At 33.7% G+C, this 13,630-nt stretch overlaps 2 protein-coding genes across 12 annotated transcripts; both read left to right on the top strand.

Moving 5' to 3' along the window:
• Nucleotides 1-3,225: 3,225 nt before the first annotated feature.
• On the top strand, nucleotides 3,226-5,610 carry LOC111287515 (heavy metal-associated isoprenylated plant protein 30-like). 2 transcript variants are annotated; one of them, XM_022878133.2, is made up of 3 exons: nucleotides 3,226-3,559; nucleotides 4,631-4,706; nucleotides 4,811-5,610. In XM_022878133.2, exons 1-3 carry the CDS (start codon nucleotides 3,419-3,421, stop codon nucleotides 5,131-5,133), a joined length of 540 nt encoding a protein of 179 aa, XP_022733868.2. In that variant the 5' UTR covers nucleotides 3,226-3,418; the 3' UTR covers nucleotides 5,134-5,610. The 2 variants fall into 2 exon arrangements, with proteins under 2 accessions (XP_022733868.2, XP_089601925.1); XM_089745799.1 differs by lacking the exon at nucleotides 3,226-3,559 and adding an exon at nucleotides 3,582-3,994.
• A 2,303-nt stretch (nucleotides 5,611-7,913) lies between these two features.
• Nucleotides 7,914-13,076, top strand: LOC111279537 (uncharacterized). Of its 10 annotated transcripts, none has more exons than XM_089746251.1 (6): nucleotides 7,914-8,043; nucleotides 8,194-8,727; nucleotides 9,684-11,380; nucleotides 11,875-12,015; nucleotides 12,136-12,308; nucleotides 12,485-13,049. In XM_089746251.1, exons 2-5 carry the CDS (start codon nucleotides 8,241-8,243, stop codon nucleotides 12,295-12,297), a joined length of 2,487 nt encoding a protein of 828 aa, XP_089602377.1. In that variant the 5' UTR covers nucleotides 7,914-8,043; nucleotides 8,194-8,240; the 3' UTR covers nucleotides 12,298-12,308; nucleotides 12,485-13,049. The 10 variants fall into 10 exon arrangements, with proteins under 10 accessions (XP_089602377.1, XP_089602373.1, XP_089602372.1 ...); XM_089746247.1 differs by having other exon boundaries at nucleotides 12,130-12,308; nucleotides 12,559-13,049; XM_089746246.1 differs by having other exon boundaries at nucleotides 12,130-12,308.
• The last annotated feature ends 554 nt before the right edge of the window (nucleotides 13,077-13,630 follow it).

The following is a 13,630-nucleotide window of genomic DNA, read 5'->3' as shown; positions in this document are numbered from 1 at the left end:
GATCTGAAACATGGTATTGAATTTTGGAAACAATTCAATTTTAATATTTATCTCTTCACGAAGATCCATAATATTCAATCGTTGCCTTATTTAAAGCCGGTTTAGACAGATTTTTCATACGTCAAAGAGTGAAATGAAACTACATCGATTCATAAAATATCCGAAGAAAGCTATTGGCTGTTGTTTTTGGGTAGTTCTCACATTCCGCCGAAAGGGTTTATTCAGTAAGAGATGGATACAAACTAGCACAGGGACAAAGACAAGGTAGGCATCGGCATCGGCATCGGCATCGGGGCATGTGAGTTGCGCAGACGTGTTAGAACGTCCTTTGTTTTTCAGTGTTCATTTATCCTGCCAAACAAAAGCATCAACATTTGTATCTAAGCTGATGTTTTACAAGTGTCAGCCCACTGGAGGAGTTTTAAAGCACTTTTTTAACCCTTTCGAGATTTACCGGTGTCACTGTCAGCCCACCGGATGAGTTTTGGCTAAGTCCGACTTATTAACATGTACTTTTGTGATCTAAAATCAGATGAGAAATAGATGAGGTGGGAAAATATCTATCTCTGTGATTTTCTTACATTGCCTGATTTTGATTGTATGATTAGAAGTTCAAAACTCTCTTCGTGAAGTGAAGAGACACCTTAACCGAAGGTTTGTATGTTAATCAAAGGCAAAAATAATACAAAATTCTTAAATTTTATTACTTTATGTAAATAAATTTTTAATTTTTAATTTACATTTAAAAGAGTTTTTAATTTTTAATTTATATTTAAATAAATCCTTAACATAAATTAATTTTTTATTTAAAATAAAAATTTATTTAGATATAAAACAAAAGATAAGGGTTTATTTTAGTATAATAAAAATATAAGATCTTTTTTTTAAAAAAGTGAAATATTTCAAAAAAATTTTAATATTTTAGTCTTAATCTAATTATTAAGCTTTAAAGAGATTAAACCCTCATTTTTATTTTTAGAAAAAAATAGAATTAGGACAAAAAAGACAGACTTTTATTGCATAACTCAATGGACTCTTGGTAAGATGGGAAGAAAAACAAACTAATCTTTGTTTTCTTTCTTTTTTTTTAAAAGGAAAAAAGAACTAACCTCTGTTAATTGTATTTCAATCGACCAACTCCGAGAACAACAAGACTAATCGAGATTTGTTTTCTTGTTGGTTCTTGGGTTGGGCTAGATGATGATCTAGTTTCTTACATTGGCAACTCAGACAGGCTTAAAGCCTAACGTACAACTAATGACAAGTTGGGCCCGGCCCTCTGATGCAATGCAGTTGAAAGAGTGCTTATTAGGGATTCCAAGAATAAGAATTCTGAAGGCTCATTCTGTTGGGTGCCTCAGATATCAGAATCATTGGAATGGAATTCTTCGAAATACTCCCTGTTTCCCGAGCACAATCGCTTCTAATGTGGACCCTCAGCATAAGAAGCTCCATGTACAAGCACTGTTTAATGATTCTGTGGAATGATTACTTGTTTAGTGTGGTTCTGAATTTGATGCTCGTCTAATCTATGTGTCTGGTCCGTAGGGGTGGGGATCAAAGGAAGAATGTATTTATGAAAAACAAGTATGCTTTGCTGGTATAAATTCAAATCCTCCAACCAAGCAAATGCTATTAAGTTTTCAAGCTAAAGTTCTCTGCACCCTAAAAGTGGCAGTGTTGCAGAAGGGATCATCAAATAATGTGACATAATCCAGAGTAACTGTGGTCAAGCCCCACACATGGAAGGCCGCAGGCAAGCCGGTGAAGGAAGTAAATGTTTTCATGAGAATTCATCGTCTCTTTTGAATTGTTGATGTAATTGAAGGAATTGGTACTGTCAATGTTTCTTCAGAATGTCACAGAAATGTATGATGACGAAGTAATTTGGAAATTAAGGCAGCTCTATATTCTGATGAGATCATAGGCCATTCTTCTTTCATGGAATGAAGCACCTGATCTTGCTTATGGGATCCTAGGCAGCAGATAAATACCAGAGTTTGTGGACACAGCGGCTGGGTTTGCTTAACCTCAGTTACCATGTAAACTTTTGAATAACTTGAGTAACTTGCGTTGAATACAGCTATACAACGTTTATATACAAGATTGGTCTATGAGCCAAAAGTACATATATATTTACATGCTTAGGGTTAGAGAATCCTGAAAATGAGACCATTTGTGCCGGCTGACTATATTAATAAAACCTCTTAACTCGTGTTTTGCGTGTCAGCTGCCTTTCCTTGAGTCATGGCCCATGGAATTTATAAACAATAGAACTAAAATGCGGAAAGCTAGCTCTTGATTCCAAGTACAATAATACAAATTATGATTTGACAAATAACTTATAAATTCAAGGGACATTCTTCCAGTTATACCGTTTCTATCTTTAAAATGTGTGTTAATGGCAGGGAGAATAAAAGTTGTTCTCTTTCTAATAAATAAGCTATGATTACTATGAAAATTAACAAATTGACACTAACTTTAAGAAGTATATAAAAGCACCGAACCTTGTGAATAATTAGTAACCAAAAGTAGTGCAGAATAAACTACATTGGCATAAATCTCATGGATAACGTTCTTTGGAGTTAACAATACAGAGTACATTAAAGGGAATACATTACTAGTAGGGTAGAAGTAGCACCATCCATAAATTCAGTTCTCCTATATATCCTTTTTTGGCCAGTCTGCAGGTCAGTGATTGGCTGTAATTGCTGGAAGAATATAAATATTGCCCTGAATGGATTGCAGTCTGATGTGTGGAATAACAGTGCTTTTGTTCTCTGCTATTAAATTCCTTCAACTGATATTTCTATAACTACCAAAAGGCAATAGTACTACAAAATGCAAAGGTTCTTTTTTCCTTTAGGCTTGCATAAAAATGTAAAATATCTATAGCTTGTAGGCTTAACTAAAAAAAATGTGCGGGGAATAAAACTTTTTTCTAGATATTTATTTTTGCATGTATGTTGTATTGTGATTTTCAAAAAATGGTGGAAAGACAAGATTTTAGGAATATATGTTCCCTTTGCATCAAAACCCAGCTTTCCTTAAGCCCATCCATCTCCCAAATCAGCTGATATTCCCTTCCGTATGTGTCAGCAGTCATGTTAGCTTGACCCACATTTCAAGCATTAACGTGAGAGTTTGATACCATTCCCTCCCATAGGGTTTATTATAATTTTCATGTATACGTGTGAACTATAAATGAAGGCCAAGCCAGAGTCCAATGGATATAATTAAGCGCAAGAAATTGTTCATCTTTTAAGTAGTGTCGGACTACTTTGGAATATATTACCAAGAGATTAGAACTTAAGGGAGGCGATGCCAATGCAATAAAGGAATATCTTCTGGGGCTGGGATTGTCTTCATCAGTTTCTCTTATATCCTTCTCTTTATATACTTGAGCAGACTTATTTCTATGGCTACCTTAATATCCAGAGCATTTGGCTCTATTATATCTGCCATCTCATACTGTTTCTTTGGCTACCGAGACAACAAAAAAAGCGTCAGCGACATCAATTACTACAACATGCCCAAGGGTCGACCACTTTCTCTGCAGGTTTCCCTTTCATCCCCCAAAGTATATTTTGTTTTTTGATCCATCTAGGTATCTTAATTGTTTGCCTTCACCTTTCACCATGGCTCTCCATCTCCAACTTGTTAAGAAAACAGATGAATAATATAATAAAAAAAAAAACCTGGCTCTCTTATATTATATCTATCCACTGGCACCATCTCCATGATGCCAATTTGCTAAACTTTTCCTTCTATTTTATGGATTATATGTATATTCAGCATCTTTGCCTTTTCTTTCCCCTTCGTACGTCCTTTATGGATGTTGAAGTAGAAATATAAAACGCTTCAGGCTTTCCTTCATAAAAAAGTTGTGTTGCTTGTCGAGCGTGCTATCTTTGTTCCTTTGCTTGGTTAAAGCTTAATCCATGAAAGAAGGTTTTCCTATTCCTCACCAACCAATTATCTTGACCATGTTGAGGCAAGTGCTTCAATCTTTTGTCTCAAAATTTGAAAACAACTTACTTTCAGTTAAATATATACCTGCAGAATAATCTTATGTTAACTAATCTTTAGTTACTCAATCCAAAAGCATGTGAAGGTATTGTTTTTGACGATATTCAAACTTTTATTAGGAGGGCAAGCCATTCAAAGCTTTTTTACTGATCATGTTTATCAAATTCGTCTATCCATGTCTGTTTGTTTCGTGTGAACTGTTAAATATGCATAAAACACAAAATTATTGTATTATCATTAGACACGTCAAATATAAAACATATTTTTTGGTTTTTGCTAAATCCATATATTAAAATTTTAAACTACGTTTTTTTTGAATCATTTAATTGCTAGGTCTACTTAGAATCATCAACATATTTCTGGTACCAACTTTAAGACAATGTTACCTGGTCTCAGTGGATTCAAGAATCTGCAACCAATTAAGTTTAATCTAGACCCAACATGATATTTCTTAATCCTTGGGTGCCGTAGAACTGCATAAAGCACAAAGGGCGGCCTCAAAAAGAATGATAAAGGAATAAGAAGAAAGATAAACAGAACCCTGTATTTTGTGAAAAAAAAAATAGCGTATATCACTGTTAAACTTAATCTCTCTTTACAGACTGTGGACCTCAAAGTCAGGATGTGCTGCACTGGTTGCGAGAGAGTAGTCAAAAACGCCATTTACAAGCTTAGAGGTATATTCTCCTTTCTTTAAAAATCTTCCCTCGTACCGATACTTAAACTGATTCTTGTCCAATCACTGTTTCATAGGATTAATGTTCAAAGATATTGTGTTTAGGGATTGATTCGGTGGACGTGGACCTAGAAATGGAAAAGGTGACGGTGATTGGGTACGTTGATCGCAACAAGGTGCTGAAACAAGTGAGGAGGGCAGGAAAGAGGGCTGAATTTTGGCCCTACCCTAATCCTCCTTTGTACTTCACATCTACTAATGAATACTTCAAAGACACAACAAACGAGTTCAAAGAGAGTTACAACTATTACAGGCATGGCTACAACCTTGGACAGAGGCATGGCAACATTCCTGTAACTCATCGTGGAGATGACAAGGTCAGCAACATGTTCAACGATGACAATGTCAATGCCTGCCGTCTCATGTAAAAAATATTAATTAGTTATTACTATCTATTTCTATGATCATCACCATCATCATCATCACGTAATAACTCATTTAGTGTGAAAAGACTTTCATCAATGTATATTAATATATAGTTTGGTGCAGGTAAATAGTTAATATATCTTCATCTAGTGGTTCTTATAAGAGCGAATATATTCAACTGGTATCTGCTTCTCTTTGCTGTGTTATTGTTTTCCTGAGTCATGCTAAGGAAGGAATATGCGGTAATAATTTGGCAATATTTCCCACTGGAGGGGCCCATCACCCCTGACGCCTTGAGCTAGCCCTTGAGAGATGAAAAGCAGATTTAGACCAGAGAAAGCAAATGCCATACCTAACACATGGACGAATCCCTTAATAGAAAAGAATTTGCGGCTGTCAACTTTTTTTTTAGAATTTATGAAAAAACTAATTAAAAAAATTATATTATATGTTGTGAAATTAAAAATGTTTTATATCAAATAATTTTTTATTGCCATAAATTCAACAAATGAAAAAAAAAATTTCACAAATTTATACTTTGTTATTAAAGATGTCTTATTTTTCATATCCAAACAAGTTTCACTATAAGCTATATTGATTGATTAAACCAGATGAATTTATATTTGATGTACTGTTTGTGTATAGATTTTAAATGTTATTAATGAATAAAATAATATCATTTCATTAATAAATAATAAAAATAATAAATTTTTAAAAAATATTAATTTTTATATATTTATTTTAAGAGATGATTTTTGCTTATTAATGAGGTAATATAATTTGATTTGTTGATAATATATAAAATTTGTATAATATATTAAATATAAACTCAAATAAAAAAATATTCATTTGTATTTTTTTTCAATTTGATATGAAAAATCAATAGAAAAACTTATTAACTAACTAACAATGACACATAGAAAGAAGTCATGAGAAAAGATTATTTGAAATAACTATTTTATATCAATATATAAAATTTTCATTCAAATTATATCAAACAATTATATTTAAAAATTATTTATTTATTAAAAAATTAATAAATTTTTTTAAATAAATATTTATCATTTTATTATCATGCATAATAAATGATAATAATTAATTTTAAAAAAATAAAATTAGGTAACATGATTTGAATATCAAATGCATATGAAACAATTGTTTCATAAAATTCCTTTTCCAAATGCCAACAACGTCCCGTTTTCTTTGAGGATAATCACAGGGGATTCTGATTTATTTTCCATTTGGTTTCCTTTAAAAGAAATGAACAGGGCCAGGGGGTTTACTTCATTGAGAAGGTACGAAGTTAATAGAATTGTTTTGGACCGTTAGATTGGTTTGGTATTTCGCAAAACGAAAGATCAAACAGTGGAAGTTGATTGCCAATGCAAAAAGCGTGTTCCACGTTCACTTTGTTAGGTGATTGGTCGATTTTTTTATAAAGTAACAGATAGGAATTATTATTATTATTATTATCGGTTCCTTCTTTGTTTCTTACTTCTTTTCTGTTCCCATGAAAACCAACCATTTCTCAACCAATTTCAACTTTCAAATGTGCCCCTATTTGAGTTAATAACATTTGAGTCTCACATCTCTTCCTAATTTACATAAAACCACAATATGTTTGTAGTATTTACAAATCTCATTTTAGGCATATTTTTCTTTCTACTGAAATATCATGATTATTGTCAAATTTGGACTAAAATATACTAAGTACATGTGTTATTTGTAGAAGAGCACCACATTTTATAACCAAATAAAAAAGTAGTGGTACATTGTTAGAAAGGAAATATCAATTTTTTAAAAGTTTTTTCATATTTTAATAATCATTGAATTTAAATAAAATAATAAAGATATGAAAAATTACAAAATATTATTATATTAATTTTAATTTTTTCATATTTCACTAATATTAATAATTTGAAATTAAATTTTGGTTAAGAGGCTTTAAAAAAAAATGTAGACATGGGTTCGAACTCCGTCATCTCTCTTTCTCTTTGTATGGGTATTTGTCTTCCTTTGAAAAAAAAAATTATTACATTAATATCAAATTTTTATATTTCATGAATTAATGATCAATGACTTTTAATCTTTCTTATTTATTCTATATATAGGTTTTTGTTGTAAAAGATTATGGAGATCATACTCAAATAATATTTCTTTTTCTTTTTTGTAGGTTTCGTGGTATTACTATACTTAGAAATGATATTAGTTTGTCTTTTTTATTTTTTCAATATGATTGTTATTTTAATTTTTTTATTATTTTAAATTTTGCTTTATGATTGTTATTTTATTTTTTTGTTATTATTTTAAATTTAATTTGTTTTCTTTTTTTCTTTTTAATTTTTATTCCAATAAAATAGCATGAGTTTCAAAAATTTTTAAAACTATTATATATATGTGTGTATATATACTTATTTATATATATAAATTAATTAAATATTTTTTAAAAATAAAACTAATTGTGTAAAGTAGGTGTAGAAAAACTAGTTAATTATTAGAGATTATAAATTTATCTTTAATGATTTTTAATTTGAAAATAAAAGAGGATTAATTAAATTAATAGGATGAAAAATATTACTAATCATAAAATAATAGAATTAAAGTTAAAAGTCTTCATGTAAGGGAAAAAAATGAGGGCGTAAAAAGGAAAATTATGGGAAAGTTAAAGGCTAAAAGAAAAAATAGGAAAAGAGTAAGTTTCGATCCTACGAGTCAGTCTATTATTGGTCCATGACTTATGAAAGAAGCAGTCATAAGAGGAAGTCTCCGTTCAAATAAAATCAAAGACAAGGGGAAGAGCTGGTTGCACTCCATCCATTCCTGCGGACCGCAGTGTAAAAACAAACAAATTGAATCAAAACCCAGAAAAAGACTTGAATTCTTTCACCTTCAAAATCTATGTTTCTTTTCAGGTAATGAAATATGACACAATTCCAGTCATTTTGTTCAATTTGCATTCTTCAATTGTTCTTTTACCTCTTTAAAGTTTATACTATGATGATGATCATGTCGACTTATCCATTCCTTTCTGTTTTTTTGTTCTGTTTTGCCAATGAAGGTAGAAAGAAAAAAGTGAGAGGTTTTTGTTGTGGGTTGTTTGGTTTGGAGAATGATGAGTGAGAGTAATAAGGCCATTGATGTCTTGTCAACCCCAACATCCTCATCTCGTTTGTCACCTTTGGCTCGTCCGTTCACTATCAGCAACCCTTTCAATCGCCATGAATCCTTTGACCCTTTACTTGACTCTTCTTCTTCTTCTTTGTCTACTTCCAATCTTGATCAACCCTTTCCCTACCTGAGTTTGGGTGGTCAAGGTCGTCATGGCTACCATGCCTATCACTCAGATACTACTTCTATTACTGCTTTCCCTTATGTTGATGACCTTGACTTTGAACCCGATTCTCGTTTTCCATACTACCCATTAGAGGAATCTGCAGTTCACACCCATTTCACTTTGCCTACTCATCAATCTTCTCAAACTAGTTTCATTCCTAGTTCTTCAAGCTTGGGCAATGTGGGCTACAAGAGTAGAGTGCAGGGAACTGCAACGAATCAACAAGGGCCAGATGTTCCCCACAAGAAACTGCTTGAGCAAGGTATTTTCAATTTCTTAAGAGGATTTTCATTTTCGTATCAAACTAATCAATTTGCTATGATTGATTCATTATCTTACAATAGCCCACCCGGTCATTGTTACCTTTATGAGACTTGTGATGGTGTTTGTTAGATATTTCTATACCGCTGATGGCCCCATTTCTAATTAATGTTGTAAATATAAAATTAAAATCCTACATGTTATAGAGGAGGAAATTCATTTGCTATCAAACATCAAGAACACTATTTCCCCAATCTCGTAAGTACGATGATGAAAATCATGGTTTCTATCTTATTTTATGTGGCTTCATGATGCTCTCTACCCCCAGTATTTTTTTGGCTTAACTACAAGTTAATATGGACTTTAGGCACCGATAGGGATGATTCAATGATGAAAACAAAGGTGAATTATTTTGGGACATGGATCAATGTTGAGGGGACACCAGAAAGAACATGAGGCATATAATACTTCAGTGAAGATTTGTTGCTCCTTTATTCAGAATTTTTTAGCAGCTTTAGTTATTACTTGTGTATAAATGAGAAACATTATTGTATTTTGGTCATTTGTTTAGGATTTTTTTTGGTTAGCTTAATAATTCGAGACACTGATCACAAATTACATGTATAAAGGACAATGCTAGGAAAACATGAACGGTTGTCTTTGATTTGTCATGTTGTGTAATACCAGAGATTAACTATGGCAGTCTCATTAATGTCATTAGGTATTAACAATTGTGAGTTTGTAACATTCTAATACTGAAAAATAACTTTTAGAGTTGTTCTTCTAAAGGGAGCAGTAGTTTATCGGTTTTGAATCGCAGGGTTTTATTCTTCTTGGATTGACTGGAGACTACTTAAAGGTGCAAAGATGAATAAAAATAAGAAGCATGTTCAATCAATTTATACTTTTTCTGGTGACCATGCTATAAGGGCTGAAACTGTTAATGGTTTTGTTCAGGTACAACTGTTGAAGGATCAAAACTTGTTAGTGAAACATCTTCTGTTTTGCATGGAAAAGTCAGTGTGGTCATAGGAAAAGATAATCGAATTAGACCAGAAGACATGGAGGACATACGTACTGAAAGCAGTGTTTATCAACTGGCTAATTCTGAGATAAATTTGTTGAACAAATGTATGACAAAGCCATTGACGGCATCATTGGATTTGTCCTTTTCTCCCATACCTCAAGATTCTCAAAGTCAACTGTCATACTCAGCCCCATTAATGACTTGGAGTCATTGTGATTCAACTATTATTACCAATGAGAGATGCTTTCCACATTTTGGTTCACGTGCAGCTGAAACTCTGGTTTCATGTGCACCAGAGTGTTTTTCTTATTCAGCTCCAAATTTCAAACCATCAAGTTCTAGTTCCAATCCTTCAATTGTTAAACCGTTTACATTAAAGTATGCGGCTTCTGGCAGCACTGAGCCAGTCTGCAAAAGGGATACTTATTTTGACCATGTTTTGTGTAGCATGATGGATACTGGTGAAGTGCAGAATCCTGTAGAAAAGGTGGCTTGCCATGACCAAGTCATAGTAGAAAAAGGTGAAAAAAGAAAGATTGTTGAACCTGTCCTCAGTGAGATTAAAAATCCCTCTATTACAGCAAAACCCAAGCTTCAAACTGCTTGTCCCAATTTTCCTGAAGACTTAACTCTGGAACAACATGGTGCTAAAGCAGGTATACCTGATGATAAATCTTCCACTAACCATGATGATTCTGATGTAGATTCACCTTGCTGGAAAGGAATCCAGGCTTATAAATCTCCATTCAGAGATTTAGTGCCTGTAAATTCAGAAGATTCTAAGGGTCAATCTCCAGCAGCTAGAGCTTCAGTGCCTCTGAAATCAGAACATTCCAAGAATGAAAAAGTGGCACGTAATAGTTTAGATCCTCTGGCACCTGTGTTTATTCCTGGAAATTCTAAACAAAAAGTGGATTACCATCAGAAGGAATGTCATGGAGATAGTTCCTTGTCTTCTCAGAAGATTGCGGCTTTAGCTGTTATTTCTTCATCAGCAGAACACAAATTAACAGATTCTGTTAAAGCAGGAACATGTCCTACAGAAAGGAACAGTGATATAGCAAGAAAGGAGCATTGTGTTCCCTTCGAGTCATTTAGAAGTTCAGTGGTAAATTCTTCTTGTAGTTTTCAGCCAAATCTCAGGGAAGAGTATGTTACATCTGAAAGTCAGCTTGTGAGAGGTACAAGTGTTGGTGGCTCCATGGAGGGTATTGCGGATGCAACACATAATGGGTTGGATAGTGTTGAGGACATTGCACGTAATCGGCCAAGTACTAGCATCTCTTTCCTTACAACAGAAATTGCCTTGAATTCAAATTCCACTGGAATTGGTCTTTTTTCTGATTTTTCTGAAAGACTTCAAGAGCCATCAAAGTCTACACCTCCCAAAATAGATGTTAAATTATTGATTAATACAATCCAATATTTGTCGGAGTTGCTTCTACAGAATTCTTCATTTGATTTAGGTTCACTGAGTGAGCATGAGCATGAGCATGATAAACTCCTAAATATAATCAATAACATTTATGTTGTTATCAGAAATAAGGCTGGTCAAATGGCTGTGAGGCCTGTATCAAGTGATCCGTGCACTTTATACTACCAGAGACAGCCAGCTGCTCACCATGAGGTATGATACTTAATATCCTATTGCCATCATTGGTCTTATTTGCTTACTGGAGAATTTGCTTCATGTTTTAGGTATAATTACCATGGAAACCAATTTGGAAGGTCAAAGCATGTATTATTCACATTATAATTGTTATTATGTTTTTGTGATAATAATTTCAACCTCCATGCATTTGATTGGTTGATTTATTTTTCAACGGCCAGGCTGTTTATATCGGAGTAAAAACTATTCTTCTCTTATACGCTGAGACTGAGAGCAATTGACCTGTAATGTGCCTTTATTAATCTTTTTTCTCACATAATTGTTCTCTAAGGAATGTTTTGAGCTAGAATAATCTTGAAAAGAATGAGCTTAGTCCTCTCTTGCTGCCCCTCTATGACTTAATGGTTTGCTATTACAGCATAGGGTAAACATTATCACACTAAAAGCTTTATTAGGTTCTGAAAAACCTTAATTGAATAATTTATCTATCAGCACTGAACATGAATTTTCAGGTAACAAAGGTGAAGGATAAAGTTGTTTTACATGATCAGGAAATGCGTAAGACATCTGCTCACATTTTTAGTAGAATGTTGTATTCTTTTAATCAAAGCAATGATGATGAAGGTTTCAGGAAGGGCGATGACATCGGTCAGGTATTATTTGTGGTGGTATGCTGGTAATTTTGTTACTAATTCTGATGCTATCAAGTAGAATTTGTTAATTTTGTTTCTGAATTCGATGCTGAATCTTTCTATTCTCGGTTTAAGATTCAGGTTATTGAGAAGGATCCAAAAGTAATTCATTCAATAGAGCATGAAATGCCCCCAGAAGTCTTATTTTATAGGAATTTGTGGCTTGAGGCTAAAGCAGCTTTATATTTAATGAAATATCAAGGGCATGCCTTGCACATGAAATCAGAGCCAGACAGACACTGATTAAAATAAAGGTTATTTTCTTTACCTCAACCCTTAAACATTTTCCCCTTTCGAGACTGCCTTTCTACTCTGGCACATTTTCACAGCAGTGCATTCCAAGCCCTAAATTGATGGTTGTAGGAAGCTGTGGCTAAAAGACATGTATTTGTAGGACCATCTTTATAACTAATTTTCACTATTTTGGCAGTTGTATAGGGGTTCACTTTAGGGCTCTGCTTGAGCCCGTAATCTAACATGTGGGGTTGATGAGTCGAAGTGCAGGTGGAAGGAGGATATTTTGTGCATAGGTGATAAATATAATGAAGAAACTGTGATACATTTCTGAATGTGGTGAAGCCTTGGATGGAAGCTCCTGTCCTGGACCTGCAAGCTACCAGATTTTGTGTTTAATGGTAGTTTAAAAGTTGTTATCTTAACACAGAAGGATAAAGCCACCAGAGTCTGTGTTTCTGGTGACAATATGGGGCAGAAAAGTCAGTTGACAAGGCATCGAGGTAAGCACCCCCAAGGTTCAGTTCACCATCCCTGAGGATATACACTCAGCTTGTGGCAGATTACTTGTAAATGGTATTTCTCTCACTAATACTAAACTGGCTGTTGTCCCGCAACTAGGCCCATTGCGTCTAAGAAAACGTTTTGGGCCGCTTAACATGTGGGTTCTGTTCTATTTTCCGTATTGAACAGCGTTGTTGGACTGCTTGTGCCTATGTGAACATTCACTTGAAGGGCTGCAGCCCTAGTTTTTGGCAGTACTACTCATCCATTCTTGCGTTTTTGTTCGGACAAACGTACGTGATTATTAAGATGTAAAAATCAGTGTGAGGTTAGAATGAAACTAAACAAAGTGAAGCAGCACCAAAATCATTTTTTCATTTTCCATTATAACCAGAGTGAGTGAATCATAATTAATATCCCATCACATTTATCCCATGGTAGGATTAATGGTGGAATTCCTCGATCACTCTTTTCTTCTGATATCCAACAAATTTTCACGGCGAAAACCTGTCAAAAACAATGACGTTTCAGTATATGCCAATGGTACAACCAAAACGGTATACCATGTAGTTCCAAGAATTAATGAAGGGAAGAGCATCGTTGTGATTTTAAGTACGATAATAGTTGAAAAGATAAGTATTTTTCTAGTGGTCTGGTTGGAGATGGAAGGTCATTTATCTCTCATTTACTATAGTGGTACCGCGCAAAGGCTTAGGTTTTGAATACCCAGTTGGAAGTACAATGACAGGCCATGTAAAACCTTCACTCAGGCTAAAGTGACTACTCATTCAAGTGGGGGACCCCTAACTTGGCATCCTATTTACAATGGCAATAGAGA

Source organism: Durio zibethinus, chromosome 17 (assembly GCF_047325235.1).
Source record: "Durio zibethinus cultivar Kanyao isolate XHJ-2024 chromosome 17, ASM4732523v1, whole genome shotgun sequence".
In the NCBI taxonomy this organism is placed as follows: Eukaryota; Viridiplantae; Streptophyta; class Magnoliopsida; order Malvales; family Malvaceae; genus Durio; species Durio zibethinus.
This window is presented reverse-complemented; position numbering and strand designations above follow the sequence as displayed.

Bases quoted from the DNA above. Each gene is read 5' to 3' on its own strand.
- LOC111279537 (XM_022866506.2), top strand. From the start codon at position 8,241: ATGATGAGTGAGAGTAATAAGGCCATTGATGTCTTGTCAACCCCAACA. The intron at 8,728-9,683 runs GTATTTTCAATT...GGTTTTGTTCAG, and splicing joins CAAGAAACTGCTTGAGCAAG to GTACAACTGTTGAAGGATCA. The intron at 12,016-12,129 runs GTATTATTTGTG...TCTCGGTTTAAG, and splicing joins AGGGCGATGACATCGGTCAG to ATTCAGGTTATTGAGAAGGA.
- LOC111287515 (XM_022878133.2), top strand. From the start codon at position 3,419: ATGGCTACCTTAATATCCAGAGCATTTGGCTCTATTATATCTGCCATC. The intron at 3,560-4,630 runs GTTTCCCTTTCA...CTCTCTTTACAG, and splicing joins GTCGACCACTTTCTCTGCAG to ACTGTGGACCTCAAAGTCAG. The intron at 4,707-4,810 runs GTATATTCTCCT...TATTGTGTTTAG, and splicing joins CGCCATTTACAAGCTTAGAG to GGATTGATTCGGTGGACGTG.